This window comes from Cololabis saira, chromosome 14 (assembly GCF_033807715.1).
Source record: "Cololabis saira isolate AMF1-May2022 chromosome 14, fColSai1.1, whole genome shotgun sequence".
In the NCBI taxonomy this organism is placed as follows: domain Eukaryota; kingdom Metazoa; phylum Chordata; class Actinopteri; order Beloniformes; family Belonidae; genus Cololabis; species Cololabis saira.
Genome location: NC_084600.1, coordinates 4,708,355 through 4,730,836, shown reverse-complemented (window position 1 = coordinate 4,730,836; position 22,482 = coordinate 4,708,355). Strand labels below are relative to the sequence as shown.

The 22,482-nt window shown below is 39.0% G+C and overlaps 1 protein-coding gene across 5 annotated transcripts in view; it reads left to right on the top strand.

The window, feature by feature from the left end:
• Positions 1–22,482, top strand: part of aff4 (AF4/FMR2 family, member 4) — a 47,833-nt gene that overhangs the window by 4,600 nt on the left and 20,751 nt on the right. Inside the window, exons 1-3 of one of the 5 annotated variants that reach the window (XM_061739448.1) lie at positions 10,383–10,599; positions 11,391–11,476; positions 20,183–20,312. In XM_061739448.1, the coding sequence (XP_061595432.1) occupies positions 20,187–20,312 (126 nt within the window). In that variant the 5' untranslated portion in view covers positions 10,383–10,599; positions 11,391–11,476; positions 20,183–20,186. Of the gene's footprint in view, positions 1–10,381; positions 10,600–11,390; positions 11,477–20,182; positions 20,313–22,482 lie in introns of those variants that run through there. The other 4 variants (XM_061739449.1, XM_061739446.1, XM_061739445.1 and 1 more) reach the window with 4 other exon arrangements.

Below are 22,482 nucleotides of genomic sequence, written 5' to 3'. Positions count from 1 at the left end.
CCTGTGATTCAAAATTGAACATTTTGAAGTCACTGATTGAATTAACAAAAGCCCTAATTAAATTCAATCCAATTCAGAATACTTTAATAATCCCCGAAGGGAAATAAATGAAGACTGATTCTTTGTCGTGTCTCATCATCTGCATATTTTTGGTTGATTGGATTTCAAGTGAAAAATTTTAATCATCAGGTTTTTGTTTTGTAAAGATGTCACAGTTGTGTCCATAGTTAAAGTTTTTGCAAGCCTATAATCAGATATTATTTCCTTTTTAAATACGAGCCTTGTCAAGAGTAAGTTGCTTAAATACTCTCATGCAGCTTTCCAGTTTAATTAGTTTGAATCTAATCAGACATCAGCAAATCTCTCTCGCTCTCTTGCTCTGTCTCTCTCTCTATCGCCTTTTTTTTTTTTTTTAAATCTCACAAGACTGTTGCTCACACAGCAGAAAAATATGCTGCTCACTGTGTGCTGACCTCTTCCATCTGTTCTACGGCTTTTGTTCTCTAGGATGAGAGTTAAGCTCTCATGTGGGTATATAGTCCTGTGAAGGTGAAACTCATTAAGGCCATTTCGTTTCACAGAACTGGCACAGATCCGGACTGTGAAATACCTTGTGCTTGTTTAGAAAAAGTACATTAACAGCCGTTGTCATACTCTGCCACAACAGCAAGCTGTCTCGTAAAGATTAATAAAATTTATTTGGGGACAGTATATTTTGTGTTTTGTGTTATGCAAGAAATAAAACCTGTATATGTAATATAAATGGTGAAATAACCAGCAGATTTGATGGATATAGAAAATGCAGTTTGGATGATTTTATGTTACGATTGATTCGTGTTATGCATTTTATGTGCTGCTTCTGCAAACTTAAGCCCCTCATGCTGTGCTTTAGCTCTGGATTCTACAAAGATTAAATCATGCAGTTTTATTCTTCAATATCTGGTCTCATAATTCTAGGGCTGCAATTAATGATAGTTCGTCTCGAGGACTGACCTCCTACTTTGGACATGAGAAACCATAAATTCCTAATAAAAAAGCAAATACTGGCTAAGATAACAATTTGCATCATTGCCCTTATTGCTGATTCAGATTTTGAAATAATTCTGATTAACTTTACATGTTGATCAACTATTTGATTAGTCAAGCCTTTCCACGTGCAGCTGTACTTCACTCTTATTCATATGTGACAGTTATTTAGCGCAAGTTATAACTAATGCAGAGGTATACGTTTTGCATTTTATTTGTGAAAGTTAGTCTAAAACTGTTTTTACATGTTAAAAAGTAAAAAAATGCATTCAAAATGTTGCAAAATCCCCAAATTTGATTGACTTCTATGCAGGCTCAGGGGTATTACTTGGCCAGGTTTGCTGTTGATATCAGAGTTTGGGTCGTCCCTGCAGTTTTATTGGATTATGTAAAGTTTTGGTTGGGTGATTATGATTTCTAAAATGATTAAATAACTGAGGAAGAGTTGTACAAATCTTGGAAGGAGATCATGTTATGGTTCCACCTCCTCACCTTTTCCTCACCCCACCTCACATTTTAATCAGATACAGGTTTGGACTTTGACTGCACCATTGCAACACATTGATTTCTTTTCTTTGTCAGACATACTGTATTAAATTTTCTGGTGTGCATGGGTCGTTTACCTGTTGTTGTTGTTGTGTGATCCATTTCATGCAGACTTTGTCTTTTGGACAAATGGCCTGGCATTACACTATAGAAAAATCTAGAAAACTACAGAGGATTTCACCCCCTCCATTATGCTTGACAGTTCGTGTGATGTTTTTGTGCTGATATGCAGTGTTTCATTTTCATCCAAACATTCTGTGCATTATTGCCAGCGTTTTCAAATTTAGTTTAATTCGATTTTATACGTATAGGATCTGTTACAATCCAAGTTGTCTCTAGTTTTTCCAGAGGCCCAGAGCATGACCCCCGAGCAAATATTACATAAACAATGGCAGGTAAAAACGCCCCTTTTATGGGAGAAAAAATCATGAGCCAAACAGTTGCATGGAAAAAATTCCCCTTTTAAGAGGGAAGAAACCTTGAGCAGGACCGGGCTCATAAGGGGGGACCCTCCTGCCGAAAGCCAATCCCGCTAGAGCAGGAAAAGAGAGAAAGATAAGAGAAGAACAGGCAGAGGAAAGTCGCATATATTGTCAATGTTACAAAGCACAAGATATAGTACTTGTCATTATCTGTTACCTGGAGAACTAAAGCTCTGTCTCCAGAGCGGTCCGGTCCGGGCCGGTGTGGTCGGGTACACGGTTTTGTGTTTCCATTATGAAAGGGTCCCGTACAACCGTACCAAACCCCACCATTCCGGGCGCCCTCTAGTTGTAGGAAAATGGTACGGTTAGGGCGGAGCTACTGGTGGCACACAATATAGATTGGTGGATAGAAAAACGTCACTGCTCACGACAAAAGCAAAGCACAAAACAAAGGTTAAGTTGCCATTCTGTCGACATTGGAAAGATAATAGGAAAAGGATGCCTGCAAATACCAGTAAGATCTGGTCGGCTCTGGAACCACAAAGTTTCCTAGATATAGCGTTATTCCTGTTGGATGTTCCAGCATTGTTGTTGTTTGTTGTTGTATGACACCACACTAGGCATGTGGTCTAAAGCCTGCATGCTCACTGGCGGTCTGACCTGCAGTGGAAACACTCACTTGAATTGGCTGGATTCTTCTAACCCAGAGGTCGGCAACTCTCTAGTGGCTCCTGGAGCTTTTTCAAAAATGTTTGACCTTTTTTTCTTTTTTTTTCTTTTTTTCTTCTTCTTTTTTTCCTTTTTTTCTCTTTTTTTCCTTCTTTTTCCTTTTTTTCTCTCTTCCTTTTTTAATCTCGACATTTTGACTTTTTTAATCTCGACATTTTGACTTTTTTCTCGACATTTCGACTTTTTTCTCGACATTTCGACTTTTTTCTCGACATTTCGACTTTTTTCTTGAAATTGTACTTCAACATTAATCTCGACATTTCGACTTTTTTTCTGAAAATTTTGACTTTTTTCTCAAAATTTGACTTTTTTCTCAAAATTTTGACTTTTTTTCAAAATTTTGACTTTCTTCTCGACATTTTGACTTTTTTCTCGACATTTCGACTTTTTTCTCGAGATTGTACTTCAACATTAATCTCCACATTTCAACTTTTTCCTCGAAATTTCGACTTTTCTCAAAATTTCGACTTTTTTCTCGACATTTGGCCTTTCGCCATTTGCCTTCAGTCTAAGGCTGATACAAGACTTTTTGCGGCTCCACATATTTGTATTTTGTGTTTTTGGTCCAATATGGCTCTTTCAACATTTTGGGTTGCCGACCCCTGTTCTAACCCTTCTGTACTATACCAGCCCTAAACCCAACTGCTCAGTGGAAACCTTAAGAGGAGCTTAAGAGTTCTACGTACCTATAGTTTTATTTGGATCCCCATTAGCTGCAGCAAAACTGCAGCTATCCTTCCTGGGGTACGACACATAATATACAGTACATGACAAAAAATTAAAAGCAAACCTAAAGAGGTAGTAAAGAAAAGAAAAAAGTAAAAAAAAAAAAAAAAGGAAATTCTACTACAAAATATACTTTAGATTTCTGTCAAATAAGACCAGTGCTCCTTTTGACACTCACATTAAGGTTACAGTCATTCCGTTAAAATTTGGATATAATGCATTACAATACAAAATCATACCTTCTTTAAATAGCATCAACCAATTCAAACAATGTATAGTCATCGACAATGCGTTTAAGTTAGTTAGTTTAAGATAAGTAATGATCACTTATCGTAACTTGAACCAATGACCATTTTTAGTAAACCAATTTACCATTTACCAATTTAATAATAATTAAATGGTTAATAATTAAATCATTTAAAGTTTTATATGTATTTATTTAACCTATGACTGATACATGGTTAGTTAATGCACTACAGAGACAACTATATAAACACATCTACAGCAGACACTGAGATGGTCAGAATGTCATTATATATCTAACAAAGACATCTATATAGACGGGTGGAAACACTGGGATGGTCAGGGTGGAAAGTTTTTACCTGCCATTGTTTATGTAATAATTGCTCAGGGGTTTATGTTCATGTTCATGTTCTGGATCTCTGGAAAGCGTCTAGAGACAACATCTGTTGTATTAGATGCTATATAAATAAAATTGAATTGAAACGCAGGTAAACATGCAGCTCTGGAAGCTCTGGCCTGCAAACATACAAAAGAGAAAAACAGTGGGCAGACAAGACAATGGACTACAATTCTGCTTTGAGATACTTATAATTAATAACTGTGGATTGAGCTGATTAAGAGGGTGAGGGGCATCACTCAGGATCATGTTGGTGTCCCCCTGCAGCCTATAGCAGGATGTTTAAGAAAAACCTAATCTATTCTTGTCCTGAAACTGCAGCTATGACTACTGGCACTAACACATTAAAGTTTACACTAACTAGGGCTTTACTAAACAAAAATGTCGTATTCTGTTTTTAAAGGTGGAGGTGGTGTCAGCCTCCTTAACCCAGATTGGAAGTTGGTTTCCTAGTAACGGTGTCTGATAGCAGAAGTCGTGTCTACCTGTGTCAGGAAGGCATCTGTCTTGAGTATTGTCCACTTTTGAGCAATGATGGACTGCAAAGTGTTTGGAAAAACATTAATAACCCTTTCCAAATTGATGGACTGCAGTGTTGTTTTTATGAGAGTATCACTAATTTCTTACCAATGTGTTATTATTGCACACCTTAATGATCCAGACCAGCAAACTACTGAAATCTTTACTTTTTAGGAGGTACTCACACTTGCAGATGATCAATTGTTAAGTGCACTTTATTAGCACATTGATGTATGCCATCTAAATAAAGCAAACGTCCTACTGTATGTCTTTGAAATTCCCAGTTCTTACTTAAATTCTTAAATTGGGATACATGACACATTACAGCATTTAGACCTGACACTGACTTGGAGCCGAAGAGGTGACTGTACATTTTTGAGAAAAAGAACTGAAAGGAAACAACAACTTAGCATAGTTTAGTATCAGGTAAACAGAGTCATGTCCTTAAGGTCCTTCTTGACAGGCTGGATGTTCCCAGTGTTGAGCTTGAATGACGCTGCTTCTTTGGCAAGATAATTGAGGTTTATGCGTCATGTTCCATAAACAATGTGGCAGAAAAAGTACCCTGAACAATGTGTAAACTGAGTCAAAGCTGCAAATGAGAGAATTGCGGGTGTGTGAGATGAGCTAGACATTGTTTAAGATAGGGTGCAATTTAGTTGTGGTAAAGGATTCATTAACTCCAAAATCCAGTTGGGTGCCCAACTATTTTTGATCTGCTTGAAAAAGACAGTCAGCCACTGACTTTTTTCTCTCTTTTTCTCCCCCTCCCAGTTTGAATTTGATGAAGATGTTATGGTCTTTTTAGTAAAATATATGCAGAGTTTTATCCCAATTTTTGTGTCATTTGTTGAGGAGTTTTTTTCCCCACTAACAATTCTTCTCACCTCTTGGTTACACATTTCTTTAGTGTAAAGCAGAATCCCCCCCTATATTAACATGTCTAAGTTGGTAAATACACAACAATCACAGCTCTAGGCCGTGATTGGTAAGAGCTAAAGGCTCCCTTTGATTCAGATAATAGGCGCCTGCTGAGTAGAGACATTCCAGGCACTGAGTCAGTTAAAATGCTTGAAACCTGCCGGAATGACGGATATAAGCAGTTGTTTAGAGAACATGCCAACTGGAGCTTAAGTCTTCTTTTGATATGCTAATTGTAACTAATCTGAAAATACAGAAATTATTAAAAGATCTTACTTTGTCCATTGGACTTTATTCTCTTGAAACAGCCAAGTACTTTTATAGAAAAGGCACAAAGAAAGTATGCATGATGCGTTTGTGTATTCTTACAGGGAAAATAGTTTTCTAGTGAAAATTATTAGATTTAATTGTTGCCAAAAGTCACTGCTTGATCAAAGTATATTTTTGGAGTCAAATTTCTCAATGTCTACAGGTCTTAAAATGGATGTGGCCATGAAAGCAGCCCTCAGTAGTCTTCCCCAAACAGCTGCTAATAGGGAAAGGTTTACAGGATTTGAACGGGCGCCCACTCTTGAATTCCTGCAGTCAGCAGGTTTGCTTCAAAAGCACCAGGGGTGGTGGTGCCGGCGCTCCATCTGTACTCATTTCTGCTTCTCTTATTAACTTATCTTCTGTATGTGCTGAAAGAAATCACCTATGATGAGTGACATTTGTTATTTAAAAAAAGCTGACAAAACAATGTACTTTGTTTTGTCTTGTATTACTATCATTTTTTTATATATAAATAGTTTGGTAAAATTCAAATTTTATATATATTTATATATATATATATATATATATATATATATATATATATATATATATATATATATATATATATATATATTAGGGGTGTAACAATATATTGTGCCACGAAATTTCGCAATACAAAAACGTCACGATACGTGTCGTGGAGGTGACAAACTGTATCGCGATATTGGGTTATTAATATTAATCTATTGTGTTGACTAGTAACGCGCATCCGACCGCACGTGCCGACCACGCCTCGACCCGCGGACCAGAATCTTCCTCCGCTCAGAAGAAACTAGTACCGTTTTGGTCCCGATCACGGGACTCTTGCAGGGTTTTGAGCTCTGAACTTTTACTGATGTAAGGCTGGTGTAGAGTTAAGCCTTACCTTATTAAATTAAACCTTTTTGGGGTCGTGAGTAGGATAAACACGGGGACAATTTCTCCTGAGTTCCAGTGTACTTTAATGTCCCTCAACAGTGTAGGATTTTAGAACATCAACACAGCACCTAGTGCCGTACTGTGGCGTATCACTCCGCCCAATCTAAAACAGACTAATCACTACAGATAAACTGACTAGTGTCATTATAGTCCCTGATTTACATCAGAATATAAAGAATATATTTATAAAATAATCAACCCTGAATTACCAAAATAACCTTTTAACAAAAATAAATCTCCTCTTACACTTATAAGGTGAGCATGAATCAATCTTTTTTTATGATGTAAAATTGTATGTATTTATTTACTTTTATTTATTTAATTTTAGTTGTTAAATTTCTGGAAAAGAAAAAAGTCAAATCATACATGAGAGAAACTATTCAGTTTGTGGCAAAATATTTGTACTTGTGTGAAACTGAAGATGCATAATGCAAACCTGACATTTACTTTTAGTTCAGTTTGTGGAAAATGGTTGGCCTGGCTTTCTCTTTAAAACTTAAACAGTTATAAAGCATTACAAACTGTAACAATAGGGCAAACACACAGCATTGTTTTGTATTTTGTGTCTTTCAAATAAAAGACATTTTTTTCCAGTCACATGTTCCTCATTCAAGGTTGTTAAAAAAATACTGCTATAATATCGTATCGTTATCGTGACCTTAATATCGTGTATCGTACCGTATCGTGAGATTAGTGTATCATTACACCCCTAATAAATAAATAAATAAATATATATATATATATATATATATATATATATATATATATATATATATATATATATATATATATATATATATATATATATATATATATATATAATGTGTGTGTAATATGCATTAACAGAGGGTAGGGTTTTTTTGTGTGAGTGTGTTTCCTTCACCAGCCCTCTTGCCAGTCTACAGTCTGGTCTATATTGTATTGGTCCCGCAAGAAAAGGTGAAAACGAATTTAAAAATTCTGGCAAAGAGGACTTAGATCACCAAAAGTGGAACGTGAAAAAGTAGGAAAGAAAAGACAAGACATTGATGGGTGCAGTTTGGTGAGCGTGTGATGTGTTGTAGTGTGTGAATGAAGATATAACGTGTTTATGTTTTAGAAAAAGGAGACATAAGACAACCAGGTATTTACAAACAGAAGAGGACAGAGAAAAGTGGGAGGAGTATTCTGTTTATCATTGATTACATTTGGTGTGTGACGTGCGTGCTGTGTGTGCAGTGTGTTTGGGATGCATGTAGACCTGTGAGTATATTTAACAACTTGATCAATCTGTTAGAAACACCATGAAGTCTTTGAGGCTGTTTCAAGAGTTCAGAGTATTTACTTCCCTCTTCAACTCTGAAATTACGTTAAGGGAGGTATAATACCACAGTATTCATAGTCTCAGTTTTCACACAAGAACAGTTCAAGGTGTTATTGCAAATTTAACTTGGCCTTTTAGGTAGGCCAGTAGGTGACTGAAGTAGGCCAAGCATAGACTGGATCAGCTGAAAATGTACCCTCTCACTTCCTTTCCACCTGGATAAACTGCAAGTGTGGGCAATGTAATTAATTAGCCTTTTTATCAGCATGTGATAAACGTTACTGGGGTGGGATAGCCAAGTTTCAGCAGTGTTTCTGTTTTTTTGACTAATTACACCAATGGGATTTCTGTGTAAAGGTCGACCACTTGTCAAATTACCAGCTGATACCATGCGTGGAGCAGTATTTAAAAAATGGCTGCAGCAGTTCTGGCTTGGGCCACTTTGAACGTGATGCATAAATGATTAGATTACTGGAAAGCAGTCTGAATGGTTTTAATATTCACATTAAAATGCATTGGTGCACCTCAGACAGGAGGGGATTTCCTGTCTGGGTAGTTGATGCAATGTTTGGAGTCTAAACTTTCTTTGTTCCAACCCAGTCCGGTACCATTGCACAGCCTTATACACATGTAACTGAAAAAGTTCTTGTAAGTATAAACATACATCATGGAAGTGACTAAAAATGCAATGTGCTTTTAGGGCTAGTATTAAATTAAATAGTTGCCACATCATAGCTGATCACGACAGCAGAGCTTTTCTCAGTTCTGTGTCTTTCAAAACATGTTTAACTAAGCCAGATACAGGAATGCTTCAAGTTCAAGCTTTGTTTTCCACTTTGTTTCTCTCTTTTCTCCTTTGCAGTATTTTGTAAATGACTAAAAACTACTTAGCAGAACTGAGATTGTAACAGTGTATGAATTTCACATTATGTACATATTTCCCGAAAGTGAAACGGGGATGTGTTGCGGAAGTGTCGTTATTTTTAGCCCTTTTTTTTGTTGAAAAATGTCTTAATGAACAAATGAAAGTAGTAATATTTATCGTAAATTAGATGACTGTGACAGTTAAAATGAAGGCCATGAAACTAAACTCTTGAGGGGAAATGTTTAGCTCAGCGTGATAAGCAGGCGCACCGTGTACAGAGGCTTTAGTCCCGGCCTGGGACGCTTTGGTGCGTGTCTTCCCCACCTCTCTTTGACCACCTTTTCCTGTCTCCACACTGTCAATAAAGGCCTCTTGAGCGAGGAAAAAAATTACAAAATAAATTTGAAGATAAACTCTTGGTTGGTTGTTTCAGTCAAAAACCTAAATTAAGTTTGCATCACAAGTAATTGAATCAAACAACCAGCTTGTGACATAACAGGAAACCTGTGGAACTAGCAGTGAAATGGCATGATATGAACAGTTTAGATTCCAGATAAACATTGTTGCAACATGTCACAGTTGACAGCCTGTGTCATCATCTTGTGTTGGACGTAAATGTGCCATGTTTGTTACAACCAGCAGTCTGAAAACCTGCACACTGTTTCTTTAACAGGCTTCAGTGCTGCTTTGCCTTGTTCTCTGGGCATAATGAGGGGGGTGAGAGGGAGGGAGGGCCCATGTTGCAGAATAGGTGAGCTGTAATTGGCTGGATCTCACTGAGGGCAGTGACATCACACGGAGGAGAGGCCCTGTGGTGTAAAATAACATCTCCTTTTATGGATGGAGGTAGACAGTGCCATTTTCAGAGAGAGGTAAGATTTATTCTCCTCTTAGAGATTCCTCTTTGCAGTTGACCCACAAACACGCTCTCTTAAAATGTGATTTGTAAGACTGTCTTTAGACCAAGCTTGCCCTTACTTAAATGTTATTCTGTTTTTACCATAGATTTAATGATCTTTGCTTTGAGTCTGACATACATTTGCTATTTACTCCAGTTACACACCTACACCTTTTGTTATTTTGCTTATTTGCTTTTATATCTTAAAATAGTAATTACATACAGTATAGAGATTGTGTGAGGCGTTTTCTCACACAATGCTTTCCACTTCTAAGTACATTTTTCTTAATGAATCCCTATAATGCCGCCTTTCACATCTACTCATTGTAAACACTCAGACTCATCCTGACTGTTTCCTTTTTTCTTTTTGATTCTTCATTCATGATTCAGTCTCAGAGTAGAAAAACAATAACAAAAGCTGCTCAGGCCTGTAGACTCCAGCTAGCATGTGACCACCCCCGCTGCTGCAGGACGTGGTATCTCCCTAGATTGAGCAGTCACCTCCCCTCCCTGAATCAGATTTGTCTCCACTCCAAGGAAATACACTGCACCTTCGAGTTGAGTTAAAGAGACTGGAGTTTCACTTTTCCAGCTTCCCACAGACACCTATAGTGAGAAAGAGTCAGGTTGTCTCCACTGGAGGAGGTTGGCGGACAGGTTTAGGCTGAGAAGTCATGAGGAAAATACTTCTAAGTTCCTGGGAGATCCTCTGAGCTCCTCCCCTCCTCCTTCCAATGTTTCAGTGGCTGGGGCCATGGCCTCTCAGTCAGGGTAAGAAATGCACCAACTAGTTGGCTGCTTCATTCGCTTTGTCTGCTAAATATAAAACACTTTTTTTTAATTATATCAGAGACAGAACATTGTTTTGAAAGTATCTGCATTGTGGTTGTGTCCCAAAGCCCAAATTTTGTAGCTGTGGTTCTCAGATAGCAATCAGTTTTTCCTTCTTTTTTTTTTTCTTTTTTTCCTAGCTTGTGTTTGAGACATGGCCTGGCTGTTATGTTGCGAGTTAGAAAGACAGAGATGAGCTGATTAAGTTTTGTACAGAATGAACTGTCTTCTCAACTCTGGAGACTTTGACCTTTTCAGTTTGGCACACTATTGAATCACAACAATAAATGTGGCTGCCCATTACACAATGATGATGTTTTTTAAACTTGTGGAAGAAGTGATTTGCATAGGCCTGTTTTTTTTTCTCTCTAATTTGGAAGAAATCTACTTATCCAAGCATACTATTTTAGTTCTAGATCAGTCCAGAAGTATTTAAGCGTTTTGAAAAAGCTAAATTTATAGGACTGTAAGTTTAAGCATGTAACATAAAAGTTATGTTTAGTTTGGTCTGGATTTTTTGCAGAAAATTGATGTTGTTGGAACCTGTCTTTTATTTTATTTATGATGTACAAGTAAATGGTGACCAAGTTTTCGATTCAAAGTCATGATTTTATGTTAAAGTTTTGTCTACTGCATTAAGAAAGGAAGAAATGGTATGCTCAAATCAGACACAATCAAATAGACAGTGACAACCATACATCTGTTTTCTATACCTGCTTCTTCCTGTTCAGGGTCACAGGGATCTGTTGGACTGTACCAGCTCTCTTTGGGTGAAAGGCAGGGACAATGACAACCATCTATAGCTATAACTTTGAAAGTAAGAAATTTTGCATACGTCTTTTCCTTTAGGAGGACATCATAAAAAAAGATGATCTTTTTGTACCTGAGTGTAAAATTGTCAGAAGTGATAACAAGCCAAAAACATGCCATCACAGACCATGTTTCATGTAGGGTAATTTGGATCATAATGATCTCAGTCAGTACATATAACCGATGTTAGAAAAAAATCTAATTATTGCATTCCACATATGTTGTGAATATGTTCATTTCTGCTGTAAAGTTTGACATTTTAACTTGTGTGTCAATGGAGATTGACTTGGTTTTGGAGCCAGCCTCGTACCATGGACTGTATAACACAATGGATGAAGCATTGGGTCATGTGACCCATTGGTTTCTGAAGAGCAGTTGTGAAACTATTTTGCAGCCATGTTGCTCGAGATGCTGATGAGAAGACGTCGACCGTACGTCAATCAAAGTTAGCTTAGGCTCACAGCTCCTTAAGCCGAACCCTGCCGAAATATCTGCAGAGCTGCTGTCGGACGTTTACAGGAGAATATACCATTAAACATGTTGACTCAATGGTGAAATCAAAGATGACTCGTTTAGATGACGCTGGGTGAATACAAATGGATGGTTGCTTCTCTATAATATTGGATGAGGACATTATAACGGCTAGTCATTGGCTGAGCTGACTGTCAGTCAGTCAAATTTGAAATAAATGTAATACTTTTATATAAAATATATATATATATATATATATATATATATATATATATATATATATATATATATAAAATTCACTCCCCTCATACCCCTTTCCCACCAAACCGGTTCCAGGGCTGGTACTGGTTTACAACTCGTTCAAGCTGTAAACCAGCTGAGAACCGGTTTTGTTTTTCCATAGCTCGGGTGCTAAGGGGAGCCACGTCAGTTACGTCACTGCAAACGTCAGTTAAGTCGCTGCGTTTGCATTGGTGCGGAAGTTGAAGCAACAACAACATATTTGCTCTAATACGGACTGGTTCCCCGTAGCACAGACAAGTCGTCTCCTCCTCAGACCACTGCTGCTTTGCTGCATCCATATTCATTTGTCGCTTATTTGAAAATGTCGCCGTTTCCCAGTCTTGCTATTGCCGTTGGTCTTAACAACTCCGCCCCCTCCGCTGACGTAAGCGGTTCCTTCCTCGAGCCCAGCAAAGAGTTAGAGCTACCTTGGAACTGTTTTTTCTGGCCCGGAGCCAGTTCTTTGTCCGTGGAAACAGAAAGCCAGTTCCAAACTCAGCCCTGGCCAAGAACCAGCCCTGGAACCGGTTTGGTGGAAAAGGGTTATCAGTATTGTCATGGATGTGAAGTCCAACGATCGGGGCCACAGCAGTTTTTTGAACCAGGCTGTAAATATGTTCATGTTGCTTTAAAGTTGGACATTTTAGCATCAGGATTCAATGGAGATTAACTTGGTTTTGCAGTCAGTCGAAGAACTGCGACGATTCTTAGGCCCTGTCCCAATCCCCCCACTACCCCTACTTTTCAGCCCTACCCCTAAATTTTGCGCGTTTCCGTGAGGGTAGTGGTGTCCCAATTCCTCTTTCCAGCTAGGGGGAGTGCACATATCTAGGGGTCTAGGGGCCCTACAGAGCGAGGGTTTTCCGACGCTCCCTAGCTGACCTAGGGCCAGAAAAATTTCCCAGAATGCTTTTCGTCGTCATTTGCGGAATGAATTAAAAAAAAAACATGGCGGACATTTCTTATTTTTTTAGTGAATAAAATCAATATTTTGAGTTAGTTTCTGCATAAAAATGTGTTTTGATTACATTTCTAGCGAGAAATATATATTTTACTTTCATAATATTCACTCAGTGAATGTACATAATCACTCGTTTGCTCGTTGTTGCGAAGTCTTTTTCAAACCTCGCCAGAATAATGGCTGATTTATGGTTCCGCGTTACACCAACGCAGAGCCTACGGCGTAGGTTACGCGGCGCCGTACCCTACAGCGTACCCTACGCCGTAGGCTCTGCGTCGATTTAACGCAGACCCATAAATCAGCTCCCGAGCCGGCAGTTCTCATGCCGAAATTTTCGGATCAGATTTCTTAACAGCCATTATTTGGATAAACTGAGCCCAGGTTGGGGATCTTAACGGTTACTTTTACGCCTGAAAAAATATTAAAACTTAATAAAGTGGCATATTAACAGCGCTACAGCGGAAATTAAAACAGCTTTTAGCTCTCAGCTTCCTGATATGGTGTGACGTTTGTGCAAACGTAACTACGCAGTCGCTTACGTACCCGAATGTAAACCACGCAGTGACGTAGCAAGCAAAATTTAGGGGTGGTGCTGAAAAGTAGGAGTAGTGGGAGTATTGGGACAGGGCCCTGGGAAGATTTCAAGTGCCCTAAAATGTGTGGCTTCTTTTTTAGGGGTAGTGGTAGAAAGTAGGGGGTGTATTGGGATTGGCCCTTTGTTCAGCGTGAGCCTTAACGCAGAAGTAAGATGGTTGGCGCTTGGGCCTGGTCAACCGATGAGCTGGGTTTCCTTCTTCCTCGTGTTTGTTTTTGGTGACACTGCCCCCAAACAAGCAGGTTTTGTAACTGCTTCACATTGTGGTTTGATCTGCTCTTAAAAGTGCAGTGTGAAACTCAACCAGCCCAAATGAAAGTGTGACATTTTTCAGCATTCCCTACCCAGTTGAACCCAGTCCCTCTGACTATCCTGTGAATGTGGCCTTAATCCCTGCATGTAAACATTGAGCCGGACTGGACCAGGCCTCTGCACCCTGGACATGTTCCACAGCTGCCACCTCGGGCCTTGACCTGGCTTTACTGCAAGAGGCCCGTACACAACGATACAGGATGTACCAAACGTACAGAGCTATTACTCTGTCAAATTCACTGGTCACCATTTCTCCCAATTTGTTGCCAACAGTTTTCTCTGTTGTTTGTGACACAATAGGAAAATGTGAGAAGCCGGATTCTAACAAGCTGAAAACGAGCACCGTCACCACCTGTCATGGCTGAGTGTGACATGCTTTTGTTGGTAAATGGGTTTAACTTCACATGCATGTATATTGGGACAAAGAACAGAGTCCATTTAAACAGCATACTTGAGGCACAGCTTGACGAAGCTGTGCCTGTAAACATGCTTACTAACTTCATTAGGGTTGAAACCAACACATTCAAGGGCTGCAAGGATTAGCTGATATAATTGATCACATCAATTAGAAAATTAGTTTTTTTTTTTTTATAGCATCAACATCTAACGTAAAACAACATGTCCCAGCAAGTCAGATATTTCTACCTCAGGTAAAGGTTCATTTGGAACTGCAGTGTATATTGGAGGTGTGGGGCAATATGCTTTCCATTATCTGTAACATGGACTGGATGTAGCGTGCTACAAAAGACGAAGATAATTGCACTAATGACAACAGGAAGGGGGGAAAGGACAAATCTTGAATCTTTTCAGTGACCTATGTGATGTTGGTGAAGGTGCTGAGGACTTGCTTGCAGTGCAATTACATCAGGCATCTTCTGTCCATATCCTCCACTATACATTCGCAGATGGGTGACCACTGGTATATGTAAAATAAATCAAAATGTATGTGTGTTTTGAGTTCACAGTTTAGACACGCGTACCTTTTTCCATTATACAGTCTTCGACTCCACTCTACTTGGCTCGACTCTACTCACCTTGATCTTAGTCGTTTTCCATTATAGTTCAGTACCACTTTAATGTGGCTCTCAAGCCTGAATTATGGTTTTGCGTCAACCCAACGCAGAGCACACGCCGTCGCCGTCCCTTCGGACTTCTCCGTCACTCCATTTCTCCACGGTGTGACCGCTAATTCGCAATCTTTTCCTGAATGGTTTATCCGACTTTTTCCGGTCACAGTAAATCAAACAGATAAGGACAACTATTGTGCAAAAAACCAAAACAAAAAAAATCACACATACGAAGAAAAGAGCGCTGAAAGTTCACGACTGCTTCAAACCGGAAACCGGAAATGCGTAGCTACCAAGTGAACCAATCACAGCCCTCTTGTCTGCGTTTGGTCTGCGTCGCCTCCACGCGTAGTTACAATTTTTGGGAGGTTCACGTCAGTGACGGCGTCAGTGACGGCGTCAGTGACGGCGTCAGTGACGGCGTCAGTGACGGCGTCAGTGACGGCGTGTGGTCTGCTTCGACACGTACCCTACGCCGTAGGCACGTCGTCGTTTTGACGCAGAACCATAACTCAAGCTTCAGGCCCCATCAAGCCCCCTCTGGATGCCACGAGGCACAGAAATGTGTGGACTTCCTCATTGCACCACAAACTAGGTTTGCTTGCCATTTTTCGCTGTACCAAAGTTTAGTTGTAAACATCGCGGTTGCTGTTGCCAGGTTGTAAATATGGCGGGTGTTATGAAAAACAGGTTTTTTTCTTGTTTTAACATATATAAAGTAGTCTCCCCTCAGCCTGCCAACTCAGAGAAGCAACCAAATTCTGCAGTGTCTGTACAGCCGCCCGGATGAGCCGTCCAGTGGGATGTGGATCTACGAGCCAATAAGATTCTGATCCCTTTCGTTACGTAACGAAAATGCGATTTACATAGTTTGGCCTTTGATGCGTGAAACCACACCCACAACTAGCTCCGCCGGCCGGAGCTTAAGCCATTTTTTCGTAGCGGTGTATCGCGTCATTCAGGCAGCCAATCAGCACAGAGCCTCATTATCATAGCCCCGCCCACTCAGAATCCTGCATAGATAATGAGGTTAGAGAATGGGATGATAAAGGCCCAGTCCTAAATCCCCCCCAGTCCTACTTTTCAGCCCTACCCCTAAATTTTGCGCATTCCTGTGAGGGTAGTGGTGTCCCAATTCCTCTTTGCATCTAGGGGTAGTGCGGAAAACGAGGGTAGTGTGTAAGAATCTGTCCCTTCAGAGCGAGGGATTTCAGATGCTGACTAGCTGACCTAGGGCCAGAAAAAATTCCCAGAATGCTTTTCGTCGTCATTTGTGGACTAAATAAAAAAAAAAACATGGCGGACATTTCTTATTTTTTAGTGAATAAAATCTATATTTTGAGTTAGTTTCTGCATAAAATGCGTTTTGATTACATTTCTAGCGAGAAATATATATTTTACTTTCATAATATTCACTCAGTGAATGTACATAATCACTCGTTCACTCGGGTGGTGCTGAAAAGTAGGGGTAGTGGGAGTATTGGGACTGGGCCCTGGGAAGATTTCAGGTGCCCTAAAATCTGTGGCTTCTTTTTTAGGGGTAGTGTTAGAAAGTAGGGGGTGTATTGGGATTGGCCCAAAGACATGGCTCAGAGGCTGAATTTCTAATTTATTTAGCAAAAACAATCAAAAGCTTGTTTTTAGGACACTCAAGGCCTGTTTAAAATAGGTATTAGATGCCATAATAGCTCTCCAGACTCAGAGACGTTACTCTCTGGCCAATCAGTGTCCTGCAGCCTGTGATGTTTTCAGCCAAACCCAGCTCTGTTAGAATCCCGGCCATGTAGGTTCGTAGAAAGGAGGTACTAACCGGTACAATCACATAGTTGAGCCGAGACTTTACTAATGGAAATGACCTATTATTCTTGGCGAGTTTAAATCAGGACGTGATGCTTCACCCTCACTAATTTGGCCTCCTGCTCGGGTACAGATCCAGTGAGCAGCAGTAGCCAAAGCCATATTTACATGTATACATTCATGGTAGGGGTTGAACGTATTTATTGATAAGTTTGTGATCAGTGTACATGAAATAAAAACAAAACTGGTTGTTTGCAGAAACTTGCACATCAGTAACATCGCCCATGTTTTTGTCTAGAATTTGGATTCTAAAGTAATTCTTACTTTAGTCAAAGCAAAAGCACACTTTGATTCTCCTCGTTACTATTTTAGATTCATCTTTTCCTAATTTGCAAGGAATTTTTTGTTTTTCTGATTTCAGAGAGGCAGAGTAAAACAGGCTTCTGGCTCTTAAATACTACATTTCGCCCTTCAGCACATTGTTTCTGGTTACAATCATCCGCAGCATAAGACACTTGAGCCTAACATCTGATTTCCTGTAGAGCTGCACCACAGGATGACAGAGTCTCCCCCCATTACTCAGCAACTGAAACACCACCGGTCAAGTTAGTGGGCAGAATGGATATGGGCAGTGTTTACAAACCTTCCTGCAGCTTGGGCGTTTGATTAACAGTGTGCTAACAGTGGATCCTTCACACATGCCGTCCCACTCCCAACTAACACCAATAGGCTCATTTACATGTACTACCACAGCACGGTAAAGGGAGCCCTGCTACATCACATTTCATTACCGGTTCAACCAGCCATGATGCACAGAGCCTTATTTCCAGGGCCCTTTTTCAAAGCATGCGCAGCATTTATTGCATGAAAGACCCTGAAATTATAGCTGATGCCTGTCAGCTGTGTGGTAAAGTTGACAAAATGACTATCATTAAGCATAATTTACTGGAATGTGGTTTTGATAAATCATCTGTGCTGTTAGTTCTCATTCAGCCTTGATGTCTCAGCAAGACAATCAGCGGTCAGTTCCGTTGTAGTAGGTTTGTCATTATTTAAAGTTTTTCAGATGGTCTGAGCTCGGTTCCTCACTGTGCTCCAAATCAAAAGACTAAGAAATGATTTAAGTGGGATTTGGATTGATTTTTGGGCTGTAGAAATTAATAATTGTTGTTTTCTTCACACCTTTACTGATAAAGCGTTTTGTTCAGTGGTTTACGGCTCTGAGCTATTTTCAAGCTTCGTTTGAATGTTCACTAAGTTATGTGTAAATCACATCCTATGATAATGACTCACAGTTTGGTATGATGGAAAGCAGTCATTGGCTTTGAGAAAAGATCAGTTGGGAAATTACAGTTTAGATGCGTTGTTGAGAGTATATCAGAATTTTTTTTTTTTTTTTTTTTTTAAATGTTAATGCTGATAAGATGTAGTCATGATTCATAGCCCTGATAAGTTTTGTGTTAAAGTGGTTTGAAGTTTTGCAAGAAACTCGAAGTCAAGTTTCTTTTTGGATGTTTGCCTTTCACATGTCTAAGTTACCTTTCCAGTTTGTAATGTTTTCATTGACTTTACTTACTAGTGTCACCTTTTTTTATATTTGCGTGGAGCGTTTATTATCTGGGTGGAGCCTGGGCGGTTTCTGCTTAATCGCTCTCTGTCAACAGTCCTGAAATCATTGTTGTCACTGGTGGAGGTGGAAGCTAAACTAGGAAAAGACACGCCTGAATGATAATGAGATTGTTTGTTTTCAAAACTCTGCAGCTTCTTTCAGTGAAACGAGGTACACGTTAGAGAAAAGGCTGTTTTTATCAGCTTGGCTGTTCCTCCTGCTAATGTTGCCTGCAAATGCACATGGCATCCAGCGGAGCATCATGTGGAAAGTTTTAGCCTATAATAAAAAAAGGACTTCAACAGTCTTTTGTTTTGTGTGTGTGTGAGACAAAACTGATGGATGAAGTTTTATAATATCTTGTGATGTTTCTCTGCTGTCAATGTATTTTCATTAGTTGGACATTTACCTTTTAAATAGTTAGTTAGTTAGTTTTATTTTGGTCCATTAGTCAATCCAAACATGCACCACAGTAAAGCTGCATATATAAATAAATGAACCAAAAAAGGTTTAGACTGAAGCCGTAGCTTATATAATGCCTACCCTTTTTTACAATACATCCCATCACAACAAATCAAAATAAAAAGTATTACAGAGATCAATTACAACAAAAGCATGTGATATAGAGGATTTACAGGAGAAGCTGCTCTTGGTCATGGTTTATATTTATCAATTGCCCTAAGTTTAAACATTTTTTTGAATTTGCAGATAGAACTACACATTTTTAGCTCATCACAGAGACTATTCCACAAGTTTACCCCTTTAACAGAAACACATCTACTTCTAAAGTTTGTCCTTACCTTTATTTTTTTAAACATACAAGTTCCCCTGAGTTCATACTGACTTTCTCTGGTGAAAACATTTCCTGAATGCAGTAAGGAAGTAGGTTGTTGTGTGCCTTATACATTATAAGAGAAGTCCTTAGCTCAACTAGATCTACACATTTCAAGGTATTTAGTTTAATGAAGAGTGGAATGACTTTCTAGGTGTGTTTTACACCTAATGGCAGATGTGAATATAAGGGCTTAGGAGGCATGTGGAGACAGTCTGAGGAGTCTATTCTTTGATGGGGTGTTTGCAGTGTTCAGTACACAACATGCTGTCCACCATAAATAAGTTATGAAAACGCAGTTTTGTAACACACATAGTTTGTGAGCAAGGAATAGTTTCCATTTTTAGTAAATAAAGCTCTCACTCTATTGCAGTACTACATATTATCATGAGTGCTCCAAGTTGTGGTGCAAAATTACACGGACCATCTGCACTAGAGGATTAGTTGCAGTAGAAGTGACCTCTATATTGTATCAACACTAACCTAATCTTATTCACGGCTACTTTCTCTAGACGGCATCCCACCCATTCCCACCTGTTTCAGATGTGTTTGCTTTCACCAATAACTGTAACTCTTTTCCAAAACAAAGCAATATGTGTATGATTGTCGTCTGACTTTAAGACTTTTAAGGAATAACTAATCTTTATTTCTGTGAAAAAATGAAAATTTTACTGGAATTCTTGGGTATTTTAGTCACAAAGGCCTCCTTACCAGACATTTTTTACTCTGTGCGGACACAGATGTGTTTTTCTCTGCTGACTTCTTATTATTTTGTCTGTGTTAACAGCAACATGAACCGTGAGGACCGAAATGTACTCCGTATGAAAGAAAGAGAAAGGAGAAATCAAGAAATCCAGCAGGGAGGAGGAGAGGTGTTCCCAGCAAACTCCCCTCTCTTCCCTGAACCCTACAAAGTGGTATGTTGGTTTAAATCCCCCTCACAGGCTGTGATTGATCTGTCACTTCAGAGGAATGTGCAAGGGTGGCAGGAAGTGAGAAATGAATGTACTACCAGAAGCCTTCACAACAATGACGTTGTCACTTTAGGATCTTGCATGATGGTCTTGTTTACAACGGGTGGGGATGAAACATGTTAAGGGCAACACAATGTCGTTTTTCCTTCAACATGACACAAAAATGGTGTTTCATCTTCTTTTAATCAGTGATCTTGCAAATTTAAGGACCCAAAGGGATGTTGTGGTGTTATGAGTTTGAGTACTAGATACTTGTGTTTTTATTTAAATAACAGTGCACATCAGATAATTACTAACAAGCTAATGTTGCACAATATAGAAAACAGCCCGCTGACAATTCCTGCTCTTAATTTGCCGTCTTGTCCCACATCTGTTTTAAATCAACAAAAAAACACGCACCATGTCTTTGCTACAACTTCCTCTCACATCTTCCACTTGCACTCACAGATTTAGATGTAGGCCAGCCGGGTCCTGCCAGCCAGTACGATGGTAAAGAGGATTTGAGTTCTCCGTACTGGTCTAATCTTTGCCACTAACTAGATTTGAGCAGATGTAAGTGGCTCCTCTCCTTAGCTAGGGCTAACCATCAAAGAGGCAGTGAGGAATGTGTCCTGACAGGTTGGGAATAGAAAAAGCCACCGGAGGTGAGTGATGAGTGTTGGTGTGTGTGTGTTTGTGTGTGTGTGTGTGTTTCAAATCACAACAAAGTGAGAGATAAAAGCTGACATTAAAGACAGAAAAGTCCTTGACCTTTAACAAGGAAGGAGCCATTTGCTCTAGATAATTTGAATGTGTATCGCTGTTATTCTCCTCTCAAAAACTTTCATCTGCTAGAAAATGGTAGATGACACGCTGCGCACGACAAAACTGGAAAAATGGAACTGTTCGATTCAGTCCTTTTTGTATCGTGTACAGGACTGTCTCCGAAAATTAGAATATTGTGATTTTCTGGAATGCAATTACAAAAACAAAAATGTCATACATTCTGGATTCATTACAAATCAACTGAAATATTGCAAGCCTTTTATTATTTTAATATTGCTGATCATGGCTTACAGTTTAAGAAAACTAAAATACCCTATCTCAAAAAATTAGAATATTCTGGGAATCTTAATCTTAAACTGTAAGCCATAATCAGCAATATTAAAATAATACAAGGCTTGCAATATTTCAGTTGATTTGTAATGAATCCAGAATGTATGACATTTAATTGCATTACAGAAAATAAAGAACTTTATCACAATATTGTAATTTTCTGAGACAGTCCTGTATGTTTTGTCTACCGCCTGTGTGAGTCTTGGATAAGCTTCGGTTTGACTCTTCGCTCTCTGTCATGCTCCACTAAGTGGAAGTTTACGGTGTTCTGCATTTAAGGCCATGTGCTCACGCAGCTGCAGCTGTGACCTCCCAAATGTAGACCAGCACAGCAGTAACTTTTTTTTTTCACGATGCAGAAGCCATATGGTTGCTCATCTGCACAGAACGATGCCTTTTAAGACTGTATTTGAAGCCACACACCATCTTAAGCCTTATTATAAACATAAAAAAGTGAAGTTGATGTGAAATTTCAGAGTAACCCCAGATACTTTATATGTTAACCCCACCTCAAATAAAAGATTAATTATGTGGTTATCTAGTTGGCCCTTTCAACCAAATTATCCCAGGACCTAAATGAACCCGGAGACCTTGAGAGATTAAAAACAACATTGATATTCCCATTTGCACTCTGCAAAGAGTGCATGCAATATTAATTGTGGAATATGAACTCTTTATTCTACAATGATTACGAGAGTGTTGCAATCCGTGTTTTAAAGAAAAACCATAAGGCTAAAAAAGAACTTTATTCAGCATTGTTTTTAGCTTTATCTGCCAACTTCCTGTGCCAGTATCAGTTTGCATTATTTAAGCCAGTATTAAAAAAAAAAAAGAACAGACATGAAATTAAATAGGATCTTTTAAAAGCCGTTTTGTTTCTGTTTTGTATTAGAGAGACAACACAAATAAAATTTGTCATTTATGATCCTACTTCAAAGTGAAAGCAACGGCCTTGAAAGATGGGTGATATTACTGTGTGCCAGATGCACACATGAGAACCAGACCGTGTTAGCAGGAG